This window comes from Papio anubis, chromosome 14, assembly GCF_008728515.1.
Source record: "Papio anubis isolate 15944 chromosome 14, Panubis1.0, whole genome shotgun sequence".
Classification (NCBI taxonomy): domain Eukaryota; kingdom Metazoa; phylum Chordata; class Mammalia; order Primates; family Cercopithecidae; genus Papio; species Papio anubis.
In genome coordinates this window covers 86,385,566-86,403,006 of record NC_044989.1, presented here as the reverse complement: position 1 = coordinate 86,403,006, position 17,441 = coordinate 86,385,566, and the positions used below count along the sequence as shown (strand labels likewise).

The window sequence follows — 17,441 nt, the reverse complement described above, 5'->3', positions numbered from 1 at the left end:
TATATACTAGGAATATAGTTGGTGTGTCATATGGTAACGATGTTTTGCTTTTTGAGGAACTGCCAAGCTGTTTTCCAAAATGGTTGCATCATTTTACATTCTTGTGAGCAAGGTACCAGAATTTCAGTTTCTCCGCATCTTTATCAACATTTGTTATCTTTCCTTTTTTACTGCTGTCATCCTGATAGATGTTAAGTGATATCTCATTGTGGTTTTGATTTGCCCTTCCCCGATATCTAATGATGCTGAGCATCTTTTCCATGTGCTCTCATTGACCATATGTGTGTCTTCTTTGGAGGAATACCCATTCAGATCCTTTGCCCATTTTTAAATTGGGTTATTTGACTTTTTATTCTTGAATTGTAAGAGTTCTTTCTGTGTTCTGGATACCAGTCCTGTATATCTGGTATGTGATTTGCAAGTATTTTCTCCACTCTCTAAGTTGTCTTTTCACTTTCTTGATGGTATCATTTTTAGCACAAAAGTCTTTAATTCTAATGTACCTATTTTTCCTTTGGTCATTTGTGCTTCTGGTGTCATATCTAAGAAACCATTTCTTAGTCCTAAGTTTTCTTCTAGTGTGTTTATAATGTACTACCTCTTACATTTAGGTCTTTGATTCATTTTGCATTAATTTTCGTATGTGGCATATTAGTCCATTTTTGCTACTGATAAAGACATACCCGAGACTGGGGAATTTACAAAAGAAAGAGGTTTAATTGTAGTCACAACTCCACGTGGCAGGGGAAGCCTCAAAATCATGGCAGAAGGTAAGGAGGAGCAAGTCATGTCTTACATGAATCGCAGCAGGCAAAAGAGAGAAACTGTGCGGGGAAACTCTCGTTTTTAAAACCATCAGATCTCGTGAGACCCATTCACTCTCACAAGAACAGCACAGGAAAGACCCGCCCCTGTGCTTCAGTCATCTGCCACTGGGTCCCTCCCACAACACATGGGAACTATGGGAGCTACAAGATGAGATTTGGGTGGGGACACAGATCCAAACGATATCAGTGTGAGGTCAGGGTCCAGGGTCATCCTTTTGCATGTGGTTCTCCAGTTGTGCCAGCACCATTTGTTAAAAAGAACTTTCCTCTATTTACTGCATTCTTTCTTTCTTTGCTGCCTAGAGCCTTTCCCTGCCTTTTGCCCTTCTGTTATTCATATTTTAAGTCAAATCTCAGCTCAGGGGTTACCCTTTCTAAGAGGCTATCCCTGATCATCCCTCTCTGTGTGTGAGAGAGCCCCCTCATGCCTTAATCCTGATGTTTATCATTGTAGGATTTCAGCTGTTCATCTTCCCGCTTGTTTTCCAGGCCAGGTCTTGGGAGACAGGGGTTGTGTGCTTAACATTTTACATTACTTAATATGCACTTATTTATATTCAGCTTCAGGGGGAAGGGGAGGTAGTACTTGAATCACAGTGCAATCTTCCATTATCTGTGAACTCTAGATTGTACAGAAAATCCAGTTATAACATGTAATTCTTTGAGTACATTCAGTAATGCACCTTAGGTTTAATGTGAGGAACAAGACTGATAGTTCTCTTCAACCCTAAACATCCACTGGTAGACAGGGAAAATCCCAGCACCAGCTCCCTGCCCCTTCTCCCTGAACCATGGAATGTAAGTCCTTTCATTAGGCTACTGGGCCAATGTTTAGACCTAAACTCATGGCTGGACTGATAGCAGCCCTCATAGATGCCAATGCCCTGCCTTGATGGGCCTCAGTGAGGACTCCTAACCAATCACTGACGAGGGGGATGGGAGGACTTCTGACAGGGGAGTTGGCCTCCGCAGTCCCACACCTGCCTGGAGAAGGCCAAAGCCACCGAAGCAAAACTGAGCAGCAGCCCACAGTGTCCATCTACCATGTCACCCCAGTGCTGAGCGATTTCTAAAAGGTTACTTTTTTCAATTATTTTAAAAATACTGAAAATTCAAGTAATACAGAAATAAGTAAAGGAGAAAGTCCCCTGTAATTTTTCACAGGGAAAGAGGAAGGAATGGGGGGCAGTTTTGTAAATCAAACATGTTTGTAAAACTCTGTGAGTTTGAAATTAGTAAAACAGAAAGTGAAAGCCTGCTATAATTATGATGGAATTGAGGATGTCTTATTGTGTTACTGGAAACTTTTTTAAAGTAGGTTTTTAACATTTGACCTTGTTAAATGCTCCACTTTTCAAAACAGTCCTGACAAGATGTCCTGCTTCCTTCCATGCAGAAGAGGTGGTTTGTGCAGAAGTGCAGGCCTCAGAAGGCTTTGCACATGAGGGGAATGGCAAGAGTTGCCTATCACTAAGGATTTGAGGAGGAGGGATCACAGGATATGGGACTGAAAATGAGACAGGGCCAGACAGCGGAAGGCCTTGAATGGTACACTAAGCACGAAGCAGCTCCTTAATTTGATATCTGGTTGCGCGTCATTGAAGCATGAGTAGAGTGGAGGACATGGCCTGTGTAGTCCTCGTGTTCTGAGTAACTGTGAGATGGAGTTCAGGTGTGAGTGCTCTATAAAGAAAATCCCGTCTCCAGGCAGTCAGTGGGATTTGATCCTTAGCACAAGAGCACGTGGACAAATTTGAATTATTGTGGATAATTCAGAGCCATAAGGGTGGGGCCCTGTTAGATCTGTTGGTTCCACTCAGCAACTCTGTGAGTGGGACCCTGCCAGCCCTGGTCGACATGAGCATTGTCTGGTGACACTGGTCCCCGCCTGCATGACTGCAGCAGAGGAGGTGTGGCTGTGACAGTTGTGAGTTTTGTATTTTCTATTTAAATATGTCCCTTAGTATGCCAGTTGTTAAAAAGACTACCAGTGGGCTCTGAAGGGATGCCTACACACTTTGAAAGTGTGGTTCAGATGTGAAATTGCACTTAAAAGATGTTGAAGAGAGACAAGGGAACGTTGATGTCAGTTTCGGTTTGGGCTGTGTAGTAGCAGCATTTTTAACTTGGCCCTGTCTCCTCTCTGAGAGCTAAAGACCTTATCTCCCTGCGGATGGCATTGCGTGCAGTTAATTATGGCCAAATGGACTCAGCCGCTTCTTCGTCGTCTTCTCTACACCGTGGCTTTAAAGGAAGCGGGGCCCTCCCTGCTGAGGCGTTCAGTTAGCCCAGGCACCAGCACCTCCAAACCGAGTCTTTTCTCTCCTTAGTACTGCTTCCCCCTCTCCAGGTCTTCCTGGGATGTCTTAGAGGTAAGAAAACTGAAGACTTGACCTAGGGAGAAAGGCTTTAACAAAGACAATGCTGCTAGTTAAATCAATCTAGAACTGAGTCCAGCCTCCAGATCTCCTGATTATTTTTTTTCTAACAGTTGATGGGATGAATCTCCGTAAGATTTACTCCTTTGAAGCCCATTGTTTGATGAGTATTAAAAACTTATGCAGCCACGCCTCTGTCACCACAATCCCACTTTAGCACATTCCCATGGCCCAAGGGAGTTCCCTGGAGCCCCTCTGCACTCAACCCCCACCCCAGGCTGCCACCGACTGGTTGAGTTTATACTGTAGTGTTCTTTCTGTGACTTGGTTATTTAAAATTTTCTCTGCTTTTAACTGGGTAAAAGTTACAACTTAAATGTGAGTAAAATATGTCAATCACTTGACCCTCAGTTACTGTCCTTGTGTGGTATCATACAAGTCTCCACACACGCCACGAACTGGGCAAAATGCTTTGGGCATCAGAGCAGCCTGCGAGGAAGCGACCAGCGCCAGCATTTACAGGTGTGGGAAATGAAAGTTCCACAAGGTCACTGATGCCCCCGGATCACTCAGTCTGTGACAGAATTGCGCTCCTTCCCACATCTCATTAATGCCAGACAGGAGTTTTCTTTCGATCTGAATGCTCTGCCCTGTTCCGGATTTTTTTAAAAAAATAATAAGTGCAATAGAACATTGCCTTTTACTAAGAATTATGCCACTTACTTGTATATTTGAGAAGGGTTGTCCTTAAAATTTCAGAGTGGAAATGAAAGTGGGGATTTTGCTGAGGAAAATTACTTTGTTTTTAATGCCCTTCTGTGGATTTCGCATGATGTTTTTATGGCACACTGCCACAGCATTAACAATTGGCACTACCAGATGTGTACTTTGTCTTCATCATGGGCAGCCTGCAAAAGCCTGGAAGATGTTAAAAACTGAAACCTTTATTTTTGTCCCTGGATTTGAGACCAACAGGAGTTCTTGTATTTTACGAGTCACCGGCTCCCAGATTCCCAGTGAGCCTCATCTGGATGAATGCCATCCGGACCCCCGCTGACGCCTCCGAGGCCTTCCTGGGAGCTCTGGAGTCCTCACGGCCTAGTCACACTGCTTCCTCTCTTCATTGCAGCTCCTGAAGGTGGGGCATTCCCCTTGAGGCATTTTCTTCTGAGCTGTGAGCCACAGGCAAGCGGTGGAGAGGGAAGAGAGCAGCTGAGACAGATGCGGGTTCAACCCTATTTTAAGATATGGGACAAGCTCTGAGGAAGCCCCCAACACAATATCTGGTTGTGTGCCATTGAAGCAAGAACAGAAACCATCCCAGAGTGGAAGACATGGCCCATGTGGTCCTCGTGTTCTGAGAGGCTGTGAGATGGAGTTCCATGTGAGCTCTCTACAGAAAAAGCCCTGTCTCCAGGCAGTCAGTGGAGATTTGTTAAACAAGTTGAAACAAAAGAGGACAAGGAATTGCTGTGGCTTTAGACGTTGCCGGGGCATGTAGAACACTCACTCAGGATTTACTTACTGCATCTGCTGTGAGTTAGGCGCAGGAGGGGTCACAGTCAGAAGGTGACTACTGAGACATGTGCCCTGCCCACAGTTTAGAAAATAAAGTTTGTGCCGGGCGCGGTAGCTCACGCCTGTAATCCCAGCACTTTGGAAGGTGGAGGCAGGTGGATCACTAGGTCAGGAGTTCAAGACCAGCCTGACCAACATGGTGAAACTCCGTCTCTACTGAAAATACAAAAAGTAGCCAGGCATGGCGCGTGCCTGTAATCCCAGCTACTCAGGAGGCTGAGGCAGGAGAATCGCTTGAAACCAGGAGACAGAGGTTGCAGTGAGCTGATATTGCACCACTGCACTCCAGCCTGGACAACAGAGTGAGACTGTCTCGAAAAGAAGAAGAAGAAGGAGAAGGCGGAGGCGGAGGCGGAGGCAAGAAAATTAAGTTTGAAGCCTGACATTGACCTCTTGGTGAGAATGGAAATGGAATGAAATTTCATTCCTTTCCAGATGAAGCTTCTGAAGAGGAGACCTGACTGCCTGGCGAGCATCCAGCTCGCTCATGCACCTCTTTCTAGTCCTGTGGCCATCAGTGAGCGTCTCCGGGTCCCTCTTGCCACTTCTCAGATGTTCCTTTCTGTCCTAGGAGATTTGTAAAACCAGACACTTGGGATATGATTCTCTAGTGGAGAGTGAGGCCTCTAGGTCTCTAAAAATTGCCATTCATGACCTTCGGGCCTAGGGTTTAGAGATGAATGTGCAGTGTGGGTGGCTGCTCTGTGTGTCGTGCCTCCACCAGCTTGGCATTAAGCACCCAGAGCATCGCCTGCTGGGCAAGCCTGGCCAGGGGTGAGCCCCTCCACTGGGGGCTCAGGGCCAAGGCAGATTCCTTGCTTGGCTTTCCCGCTGATTCCTCATGAAGATGCCGATTCGTATTTAAAGGTTTGTTCTCAACGGTGGTGTTTGTGTGCTGATTTCTATAGGTAGAGGCTATTGTTTTAGGAGCCAGGTTTGCTGTGCTAGCTCAGACCTCTTACAAAGTGAAGATACTAATGATCATCTTGCAAGGTGCCATAGTATCATGAGGGTGAACTGAGGCAGTAGCTATGCATGGTGTCTGCAGCAGCGTTTCTGAGGCTCCAAGAATATCAGTTCCTTTTTCAGAAATGGGGTCAGATCCTTGGGATGTAGACAGTGTTCTCTTCACAGATGCTAACAACTTATCAAAGCTATAATATATTGTTTCTGCTGTAATAGGATACATGCATTCCTAAAAAAACGTATTAAGCAAAAATCAGAAAATAAAAATAACAAGACTTTGAGGAAAAACACAGTTGGGGCGAACATTTAAACCTATACCCCAGTAATAATCCTTATAATGAGACTGACAAAATTGAAAAGATATGTTAAATTCCGAATAATAAATATCCCAGTAAACATAGGATTACACACATGCACACACACACACACACACACACACACACATTCTTCTGCCTGCGAGAAGGTAGTGAATAGGAGGGGTGATGCAGAGCCAAGGCTGCTAAATATGGAGACAAGGACAAAAAAGCACAAAGATTAGGAAGAACTACCTGACGGGGTTCTGAGGCAGCATTTGTCCAACTGAGCCAAGAGGAAGACTGGGGTGAATGGACACGCATACCATATTCCCCCAAGGTTGTGTTTTTGTTTTTGTTTTGTTTTGTTGTTTTTGTTTGTTTTTTGAGATGGGAGTCCCACTCTATTGCCCAGGCTGGAGTGCAGTGGCGCGATCTCAACTCACTGCAAGCTCTGCCTCCTGGGTTCATGCCATTCTCCTGCCTCAGCCTCCCGAGTAGCTGGGACTACAGGCACCCGCCACCACGCCCGGCTAATTTTTTTTGTATTTTTATGGAGACGGGGTTTCACTGTGTTAGCCAGGATGGTCATGTTTTTGTTTTTGTTTTAGAGACAGGGTCTCCCTCTGTCACCCAGGCTGGAGTGCAGTGGTACGATCACAGCTCACTGCAGCCTCAATCTTCCAGGTCGAGGATCACTCGATACTCATGCCTCAGCCTCCCATGTAGCTGAGGCCACAGGTGCACACCACCACACCTGGCCTATTTTTTAAAAAATTTTGTGTAGAGGTGGGGTCTCGCTATGTTGCCCAGGCTAGCCTCGAACTTGTGGGCTCAAGCAATCCTCTCACCTTGGCCTCCCAAAGTGCTGAGATTATAGGTGTGAGCCGCCGTGCCTGCCTTTCCTCTGAGGTTTGGTACATTCAACTGGGCTAATGAACTTGGCATTTAGTGGCAGCTCCTGGCAGAGGCAAAACATTAAAATGCATATGGAAATGCAGGCTGGGAAAATGCTTTGAAACCAATGCAATTTCTATGTCAAGGGGACATTGTTCCCTGATTTTATTTCAGGTAATTTGCATTCTAGACTGTGAGGTTCTGTACCTCAACTGATAAATAAGCCTGTTCGTCATCCTGCTAGATGAGAACCTGATATATGAAATCTTTTTTTAATCGTGGCTTAAAACAAAACATAAAATTTACCATCATAATTATTTCTAAATGTACCATTTGGCAGCGTTAAGTATATTTACACTCTTGTGAAACAAATTTCTAGAACGTTCTCATCTTGCAAGACCGAAACTCTGTACTCATTAAACAACTCCCTTTTCTCCCTCTCTTCAACCCTGATAACCACCATTCTTTCCTGTTTTTATGAATTTGACTACTTTAGATACCTCATATAAGGCAGGTCAGACAGTATTTGTCTCTTTGTGACTGGCTTCACATAGCATAATGTCCTCAGTATTTAACCAGGTTATAGCTTGTATCAGAATTTTATGAAACATGAAGTCTTAAACACCCCAAAGTACATTTTTACCCCAAATGTATTTGAACAATGTTAGGCAGGGGGTGGGAGGTGGGAGTCCTTCTTGCTTTGCCTGTGCAATGAAATGAATAGCCTGCTGTGTTTATCTCCTTGTCATGTGATTCTCCCAGGTTGTTTCTTCAAGTTTCTGAGCCTAACTTAACTCTAAAAAGCAAATATTCTGTGTTAAAAGACAGTAGTCAACACAGGAGCTACATCAGACATCATAGGACAAATTGTCATCTAGAAGAGTATATTTTTAACGCAGGAGAGTTTTTAAAACCCAGATTGGTGTGATTTCATTCCAGAGAGCTCAGAAATATGCTCAGCAAGTCTTGCAGAAGGAATGTCGTCCCAAGTTTGCCAAGACATCAATGGCGATGTTATTTGAGCACAGGTATAGCGTGGACTTACTCCCTTTTGTGCACAAGGCCCCCAAAGATAGTGAAACTGAGTCCAAGTATGATCCTCCTTTTGGGTTCCGGAAGTTCTCCAGTAAAGTCCAGACCCTCTTGGAACTCTTGCCGGAGCATGACCTCCCTGAACACTTGAAAGCCAAGACCTGTCGGCGCTGTGTGGTTATTGGAAGCGGAGGAATACTGCACGGATTAGAACTGGGCCACACCCTGAACCAATTTGATGTTGTGATAAGGTACATTGCTTTCTTTTGTTTACTTATTTTTGTTGTTTATTTTATTTTATTTTTTGAGGCAGGGTCTCACTCCTGTCATCCAGGCTGGAGTGCAGTGGTGTGATCTCAGCTCACTGCAGCCTCAACTTCCCAGGCTCAGGAGAGCCTCCCACTGCAGCCTCCCCAGTAGCTGGGACCCCAGGCACACACCACGTGTGGCTAATTTTTTATATTTTTAGTAGAGATGGGATTTCTGCAAATTGCCCAGACTGGGGTACATTGCTTTTAAAACCAGCCTTTCTTCTCTAGAACTCAGTGCACTGCTCTTGGTCAGTGCGGCTCCAGGAAAAGTGAGGGATGCAGGAAGCTGTTCATAGTCCCTGCTCTCAAGGGACTTACTGTTTGAGAAGTTGAAACAAAAACACAAAATGGTTGGATGCTCCAAACTGTCATACTGACCCTAAGTTGGAGGAGCATGCTGCTGGCTGCAGTAAGTGGCAGAACCTTGTCAGAGAAGTGAGGTTTGGAAGGTGGGTAGATTCAAGTAAAACAGCAAAGGACCACAACTGCCAGGCAGGAGCAAGAGGAGGACACAGCAAGAGACTTGAGTCAATGAGGGGCCTGGCTTCTGGAGAAGGGGCTTGGGGCTAGTGAGTCCTGGAAGGCAGTGCTGGCTGGGACATGGAAGGCACACAGAGAAGTTCAAATTCACCATCATAGCCAATAGGCAGTCATCCTAGATTCTTTTTTGGTTTCACTGTTCAAAAATTGTTTTCTGGCCAGGCCCAGTGGCTCTTGCCTGTAATCCCAGCACTTTGGGAGGCCAAGGCAAGAGGATCGCTTGAGCTCAGGAGTTCAAGATCAGCCTGGGCAACATAGAGACAATTTCTCTCTACAGAAAGTCACCAGGCATGGTGGACTAGATTTTCCCTTCTGATTCCTTTTTTGAAATTCTAGCAAGAACTAATATCTGAGCACAATGGGAAATTTCCGAGGATATTTTACTGGCACCCAGAGAAAGTCCCAAATGTAATATGCTTAGATTGAGTAAAAATATTAGGGCTAGATGAAATTGCTTGACATTCGGGGATTAGATACAAGTGTTCAGTCAAGGACTAAAGGCTGCATTCCTCGAAATCCTAGAAAGACAGAGCTGGGAGGGGAGATGAGGCTGCAAACCATGCACTGATTCTTAGTCATAAGAAGACGTGGAGGACATGACATGGATACTGCCTGGTGTGCAGAGATGGTTGATGGCCTGCTTTGTCAGTGTGTCTTTGTCCTTTTTATTTAAATAGGTTAAACAGTGCACCAGTTGAGGGATATTCAGAACATGTTGGAAATAAAACTACTATAAGGATGACTTATCCAGAGGGCGCACCACTGTCTGACCTTGAATATTATTCCAATGACTTGTTTGTTGCTGTTTTATTTAAGAGTGTTGATTTCAACTGGCTTCAAGCAATGGTAAAAAATGAAACGCTGGTAAGCACTAATACTTCTATTAAATCTGCCTTAGTAAAAAGTGGAGTCTTAGTTGTATTTATAGCCTTTTATTTTTAAACACGCACAGTGGAATGCATACTTTTGTGTTGTCTTTCAAATGATGATCACTCTCTTTGTAGAAACCCCTCAGCAATTCTTTTTTGGGGGGCGGGGTGGGGGGAGGCGGTGCAGGGATGGAGTCTCTCTGTTGCCTAGACTTGAGGGCTGGAGTGCAGTGGTGCAATCTTGGCTCACTGGAGCCTCCACATTCCCAGGTTCAAGTGATTCTCCTGCCTCAGCCTCCTGAGTAACTGGGATTACAGGCGCCTGCCACCATGCCCGGTTAATTTTTGTATTTTTAATAGAGATGGGGTTTCACCATGTTGGCCAGGCTGGTCTCGAACTCCGGACCTCAAGAGATCCACCCGCCTCGGCCTCCAAAAGTGCTGGGATTACAGGCGTGAGCCACCGTGCCCAGCCACCCCTCAGCAAATTTGCTGCAAATTGCTTTTAGAACCTAATTAAGAGTCACATGAAAATGGTGATCATTGCTTAATCGGAATATCCAGATTGTGACCAAAATTGCTATTACTGAGATTGTTCACCCATCTTGTTCTCCAGACATGAACTTGCATAGCTTTTGGCTAGTTCCAGAAATTAGATTTACTTAGATGGATATAAGCCTTTTTGAGGATATTCAAAAGAATCTAAAATCGATAAGGAATACTCCTGAAGAGCTTCTCCAAAAATGCTTTGGTCGGTGGTTCCCTTGTTGGAATAAATTCATGGCATTCCAGAAGGGCAGCTGTGGAGGAGATGGCCCTCACTTGGTCATATTCCTTTTGTCTCTATTGATCACATTGCTTTATAATCCCACCCATTATATTCAAATACATTTCAGAGGTGAACTGTCAAGGAGTGTGTGCACATTTATAGACATATGCACAAACTAGCTGTCTGTGAAACTCACGGGACGTATTAGACTTTTCACATAAACTCCATGTGATGATGAATTTGTATTTCCAAAGCTGATTCTGTACCAGTCATCATGGTCTTCTGGATTTTCTATTGGGCAGAAGTTCTAGCTGGAAGATGAAGCATATATGAAACGATTTCAGTCAGTTGCCAAGAGACTTCAGGGGACTAGGAAATAGAGTAAGTGGGAGAGGATGCAAGGTGAGGGCAGTCACAGCACTTAATAGCCTTAAATTCGACCTGTTCGCTTGGGCTTCCCTGGACAAAATGATAGCTTTAGCGCCATTGAGGAATGTCTACCTCAAAGAAATACAAGCTGGTTCTGCAATTCCTGTCTTTGTCCAGTGCCGCCTGTGTGAAGTGGCTATTTTAGAGTTACTTTTTTGAGTTGAAGTGCTGGATTTGCGTCGCTTTTGCAATCTACAGAACTAGATTGCTGCAGAAGGCAGCGCCCAGGGCCACGTGGGGTCACACCCATGGCCGTGGCCTAATGAGTGGGAATGCTTTCTCCCCTCCCTTGGAAGGATGACTAACGACTGCTTGCTTGCTTTCCTTAGCCGTTTTGGGTGCGACTCTTCTTTTGGAAGCAGGTGGCAGAAAAAATCCCACTGCAGCCAAAACATTTCAGGATTTTGAATCCAGTTATCATCAAAGAGACTGCCTTTGACATCCTTCAGTACTCAGAGCCTCAGTCAAGGTTCTGGGGCCGAGATAAGGTATTTTTGTTGCTTCTCAAAGTTAATCGTTCCCTGTTTGAGGGGAGATGTGTACAAATTTGACTTTGGCTCAACTGTATACCCAGAAGCATCTCCAGTAGAGAAACCCAGCCTTTGATGAGATGCTCCATGTGTGTTTACCACTCTGCACTTGGCTGCAGGGCTCCTCGTTATTTAATTGGCCTTCTCTCCAGTGACTCTTCTCTTTAGTGTAGGCAGCACATTAACACTTACATCAGTGAGATACTATTTAAGGTATTCTTACTCCAGGACTCCATATAACTGCAGGACTCTGAAAGGCACTTTTGTGATCCAGAAAGTTATTTACATTTTATTTTTTAATTTTTTTAAAATTAAAAAATTGTGTACCCCAGAGAAAAGTCATATTTACATTTTCACTCTGTGGGCCACTGAGGTGAGAATTGATTTTTATCACCACTTTGTAGGTGATAGTTATAAAAGTCAGTCCTCAAGAACAGTGTTTTTCAGTTAATGCCTGGGTCTCATCTCAGACATTAATTGTTTTGTGTTTTAAGATTTTCTAAATTCCCTGGACGATTTTTATTTTGCAGCCTAATTTGGGAACTTTGTGTTTTAGGCTGTTTATTGCAGTAGAGATTCTTTACCTGCAATTAGCAAGTGCTGCCACTAGGGGCGTGGGGGTACGCATACCTTTATTACTTGCAGCTTCTTGATCTGAATAACTTGACCTGTGTCTTTAAAACTTAAGACTCGTGTGGAAATTATCCCATGTACAATGAGAGTAAACACTCTCAGAATACAAAGAGCTCTTATTAAATCAAAAAGTAAAAGATGAACCAATAGAAAATGGGCAAAGAATAGGAATAGACATTTCACAAAAGGAGAATTAAAATAGCCAAAGAATGCATGTAAAAATGTTCAACTTTACCAATAATCAAATAAAAGCAAATTAGAGCCACAATAGTATCTTTGCCCACTTTCTTAGCAAAGACTTAAAAGTTTGATAATGCCCTTGTTTGGCAGGAATGTACATATAATGATCAGTTGGCACTTTTTCTGAAGGATATTTTGGCAATATTAAACCATTTTAAATATGAATCATCTCTGACCCACCAATTTTATACTAAAAATGTTATTACAAGGAAATTAGAGAAATTTGCAAAGATGAATATTCTAGGATGTACACTATAGGATTAACAACAGAGGACTAAAAACAGCCTAAATGTTCATCACTATGTGATTGTTTAAACAAATTATGATAAAGTCAATGCAATATTTTCTGACTGTTAAAGATGAAGAAGATAGGAAAACACCTCCATACTATATTAAGTAAGAAAATAAAGATACTAAACACTAGGCTGGGTGCAGTGGCTCACGCCTGTAATCCCACACTTTGGGAGGCTGAGGCAGGCAGATCACCTGAGGTCAGGAGTTCGAGACCAGCCTGACCAACATGGAGAAACCCCATCTCTACTAAAAATAAAATTAGCCAGGCGTGGTGGCTCATGCCTGTAATCTCAGCTACTTGGGAGGCTGAGACAGGAGAATCGCTTGAACCCGGGAAGCAGAAGTTGCGGTGAGCCAAGATTGCGCCATTGCACTCCAGCCTGGGCAACAAGAGTGAAACTCCGTCTCAAAAAAAAAAAAAAAGAAGAAGAAGAAGATACAGAACACTTTAAAAATAAAAGTATGTGTTTAGTGTAAAAGCTTGGAAATAGACACCAGCCTGTAAAGAATGCCCTTCTTCAGAGGGAAAGTCTGTAGAAGACTTCTCCTTTCTGCTTTATAATCTATTAGTTGAGCTGAATATTTGCCTATTTTTATAATTGATAAAATGGCATTTTTCTTTTGGATAAAAACAGTAACTTAAAAGAGGACTTCTGATCTAAAATTGCAATATCAGAAACTTCCTCACGTATATGTCCTTCCAGCAGATGAAGAAGCCTGTTGAGCAATAGGAGATGTGATCTCAAAGGGCGTGCTGTGGAGATAACGTGCTTTGGGGAGTTTTTCATCGTTGTTTTCGTTCTCCCCATATGTCACTTCAATGGACAGTTGATTTCACACACTCCTTCCACAAACATTGAATATTCCCTGTGTGCCAAGCTCATCAATGGGGGTATGGGGTTGGAGAAGACAGAACAACGCCTAGAGCCTTGGCTAAAGAGGAGGAAAGTGTCCTTTGTGTTAATTTCTCTTGGTTTCTATTTCCAAGCATGCAGAATGGCTGTTGAGTTCCTTTTTAACAAGTGAGGTTGGCTTTGAGAGGTAGATGCATCAAAGAGCAGGAAGCAGATTTTAACAAATGATGGCCTCAGTAGATGTTCCCTAATCCCACCTGAATCTGTGAACTCTGGAGGGTCCACCGTTGTTCCACTTTACAAAAAAGGAAAGATATTTATGGTAGCCACTGGTTCAACTAAGATGAATGAAAAGGGAGGCACATTTTCACATGAAAAACTAAACAAAAGGATGCTAACATTAACAGTATCAGTAGATTGGCGGCAGCCTTCAAGGAAGCATAGTGAGCTGCAGGGCCCTCTGTATTCCTCCCATCCTGTGTACTATTTTTACCCAAGACTGGCATGGAGATCCAGAAAGCACGATGCCACATTTGCACTTTCCAGGAGGCACAATAAGATGCCAGACATCAGGAGGGAGTGGGGACACCGTCAGAATCTAGAAAGGTGTAGACAGTGGAGATTCTAGACCAAGGTCAGTAGGATACATTGTTAAAGGAACAAATGTGAAAATATTTAATTCAGGACTAAAAATATACTTGTGGCTGGGCATGGTGGCCCATGGCTGTAATCCAAACACCTTGGGAGGCCAAAACGGGAGGATTGCTTGAGCCCAGGAGTTCAAGACCAGCCTGGGCAACATGGTGAAACCCTATGTCTACAAAAAATACAAAAATTAGCCGGGCATGGTGGCATATGCCTGTAGTCCCAGCTACTCAGGAAGCTGAGGTGGGAGGATCACTTGAGCCTAGGAAGGTCAAGGCTGCGGTGAGCCGTGATCACGCCACTGCACCCCAACCTGGGCGACAGAGTGAGACCGGCCCTGTCTCAAAATATATATATACAAACAGAGGGTGGGAAGAAACTGGCTTTGCAGCTCTACATAGGGAAATGGCCTGCAAGTGCTATTTGCCAGCAAAGCCAGTGGGGCCCTTAAGTGGCATGTAGCTGGCGGTGGTGTGAACGCAGTCTTCTGCAGTGAGAACTGAGAATCCTCTGTTCTCAGGAAGGGATGGGTTCCAGAAACTGTGCCCTGGGAAGGACCATGGAAGGTCCTGTGGCCACTTATCCCAGCGCAGACCTCATAGACATTTGTCATTGAGAGAGGAAATAGGCTTTTTTGTGTGTGTGTGTGATTCTGGGCATCACATGTAGGACCAGTGGGGTCCTACTTTTAGAAGGAATTTTAGAAGGAATACCTTTTTTCCTTTTTTTTTTTTTTTTCTTTTTTGAGACGGAGTCTTGCTCTGTCGCCAGGCTGGAGTACAGTGGCTCAATCTCAGCTAACTGCAACCTCCACCTCCCATGTTCAAGTGATTCTCCTGCCTCAGCCTCCCGAGTAGCCGGGACTACAGGCATGTGCCACCACACCCGGCTAAATTTTGTATTTTTAGTAAAGACAGGGTTTCACATATTGGCCAGGCTGGTCTTGAACTCCTGACCTCGTGATCCACCCACCTTGGCCTCCCAAAGTGCTGGGATTACAGGCATGAGCCACCGCGCCCGGCCTAGAAGGAATACCTTTTAACTTGGTGTAAGAATTGTCGGACTGTCCCTTGAAAGTGTGTGAACATCAGAGGCCATGTTTTAGAGCCTAGATTCCTGACTCAAATGGGGAGTTGAACTCTAACGTTCATGATGTATAAAATTATGTGATGTATGAAATTGCAGCCCCCAATGTAGCTTTCATGACCCTGCATAGCATATATAATACCAGCAAAATGGTGACTTGTGCTAAAACTTTCTTTAAACTTTTTGGTCTTCTTTTCTCTTTTCCAGAATGTCCCCACAATCGGTGTGATTGCCGTTGTCTTAGCCACACATCTGTGCGATGAAGTCAGTTTGGCGGGTTTTGGATATGACCTCAATCAACCCAGAACACCTTTGCACTACTTTGACAATCAGTGCATGGCTGCTATGAACTTTCAGACCATGCATAATGTGACAACGGAAACCAAGTTCCTCTTAAAGCTGGTCAAAGAGGGAGTGGTGAAAGATCTCAGCGGAGGCATTCATTGTGAATTTTGAACACAGAAAACCTCAGTTAAAAATGCAACTCTAACTCTGAAGGCTATTTTTGACAGCCTTCTTGATGTATTTCATCCTGCAAATACTTTGAAGTGCAGCTGGTGTTTTTAACTTTTAATTTAAAAACACACAAAATATTTTAGCTCTTCCCACTTTTTTGCCCTATTTATTTGAGGTCAGTGTTTGTTTTTGCACACCATTTTGTAAATGAAACTTAAGAATTGCATTGGAAAGACTTCTCAAAGAGAATTGTATGTAACGATGTTGTATTGATTTTTAAGAAAGTAATTTAATTTGTAAAACTTCCGTTCGTTTACACTGCACATTGAATACAGGTAACTAATTGGAAGGAGAGGGGAGGTCACTCTTTTGATGGTGGCCCTGAGCCTCATTCTGGTTCCCTGCTACGCTGCTTTGTATGACCCATGGAGGATCCACTTCCAGGATGACGTGCTCCATAGCTATGCTGCTGATACAGGGTCTGCGACGCAGCAGCATGAGGACTGAGCTGGTCGGAGGAGGTCACAACCCTTCTCTGTTGGTCTGCCCTCTGCCGAAAGACTGAAGAACCAACCAGGGAAGCTGTCCTGGAGGTCCCTGGTCAGGGAGGGACATAGAATCTGTGTCCTCTGACAACTGTGAAGCCACCCTGGGCTGCAGAAACGACAGTCTTCCCAGCAATTATTACAATTCTATTTTTACTGCCCTTTCAAGGCACTTAAGTATTAGATCTAACGTGTTTCAGTGTCTGTCTGAGGTGGCTTAAAAAATCAGAACAAAACCTCTATTATCCAGAGTCAGGGGAGAGTATACCCTTTCCAGGAATCATGTTTTGGGAAACACTGAAATGAAATCTTCCCAGCATTATAAATTGTGTATTTAAAAAAAAGAAACTTTTCTGAATGCCTACCTGGCAGTGTATACCAGGCAGTGTGCCAGTTTAAAAAGATAAAAAGGAAAAAGAATAAAAACTTTTGAGGAGCTCTCGTAGTCTGGTTAATTTCGGTGCTTATGTCTCTGAGTCTACCCAAAACCTCCTTCTTGGATGCTGCTGCTAGGTGGAGACCTCTCTGTGGATGCCAGTAGCGAGTGACAGAGAATTAAGGTGCCTGGTGCTGCAAGCTGCTTGAGCCCAGACAACTGAACCCTTCTGGAGAGATGCTGGGTGTCGGTGGCTTCCTCCCCAAGGACAGGCTGCCCCTAGCTTCATCTCAACGGCTCTAGCCTCTGCTATCAGAAGATCTGCTGCTACTGTGTTCCCAGCCTGGCCCAGACTCGGCTGCCGCCATCGCTGTTCTCCACTCTGTGGCTGCCGTTGTCACTAATGCTACCTGCCTCCACTTGCCCTTCCTGCAACTGCTTGTGCAGCCCCAGTACAGCCTTGACCCCCAGCCCATTCCAATGTCTTTCCACCTCCCTCCTCCTCGGCATATGCAGGGCCAGGAGTCAGGTCACAGCATTCAAAGCAGAGTCCCGTCAGTCTCCAGGGATCTGGAATCCAGCTCAGAGTGGCCAGGAGAGCAAAAGTCGTATTTCTCTGGTTTTGTGTCTTTACAAATAATTTTGTATGAATTTTATTTCCTATGCTATAAGCTACTGCTTGTTTAAGAGAAAATGTTTTAAGATTATCACGCAACAAATGAGTTTAGAAAATTGAGATTGTGGAAGATGGTCCACAGCTCCCTTGTGGCTCAGGTGGGGCTAGGCTTACACCACACAGCTCCACCTCACATCCCTCAGGGGCTAATTGGAGAAGCCGGAACTTCCTCAGACAACGTTCTTAATGCTACGAGCACCTCCTTGCTGGTATGTGG

General features: G+C 44.3%; 1 protein-coding gene across 9 annotated transcripts in view; it reads left to right on the top strand.

Moving 5' to 3' along the window:
* ST3GAL5 (ST3 beta-galactoside alpha-2,3-sialyltransferase 5) overlaps positions 1-16,611 on the top strand; it is a 52,064-nt gene extending 35,453 nt beyond the window's left edge. For 3 of the 9 annotated variants that reach the window (XM_003908918.4, XM_021925028.2, XM_021925027.2), the window contains exons 4-7: positions 7,879-8,222; positions 9,500-9,686; positions 11,219-11,377; positions 15,379-16,611. In XM_003908918.4, coding sequence (XP_003908967.1) covers positions 7,879-8,222; positions 9,500-9,686; positions 11,219-11,377; positions 15,379-15,627 — 939 coding nt within the window. In that variant the 3' untranslated portion in view covers positions 15,628-16,611. Of the gene's footprint in view, positions 1-7,701; positions 8,223-9,499; positions 9,687-11,218; positions 11,378-15,378 lie in introns of all 9 variants that reach the window. The other 6 variants (XM_031655319.1, XM_031655321.1, XM_031655320.1 and 3 more) reach the window with 3 other exon arrangements.
* Positions 16,612-17,441: the final 830 nt, after the last annotated feature.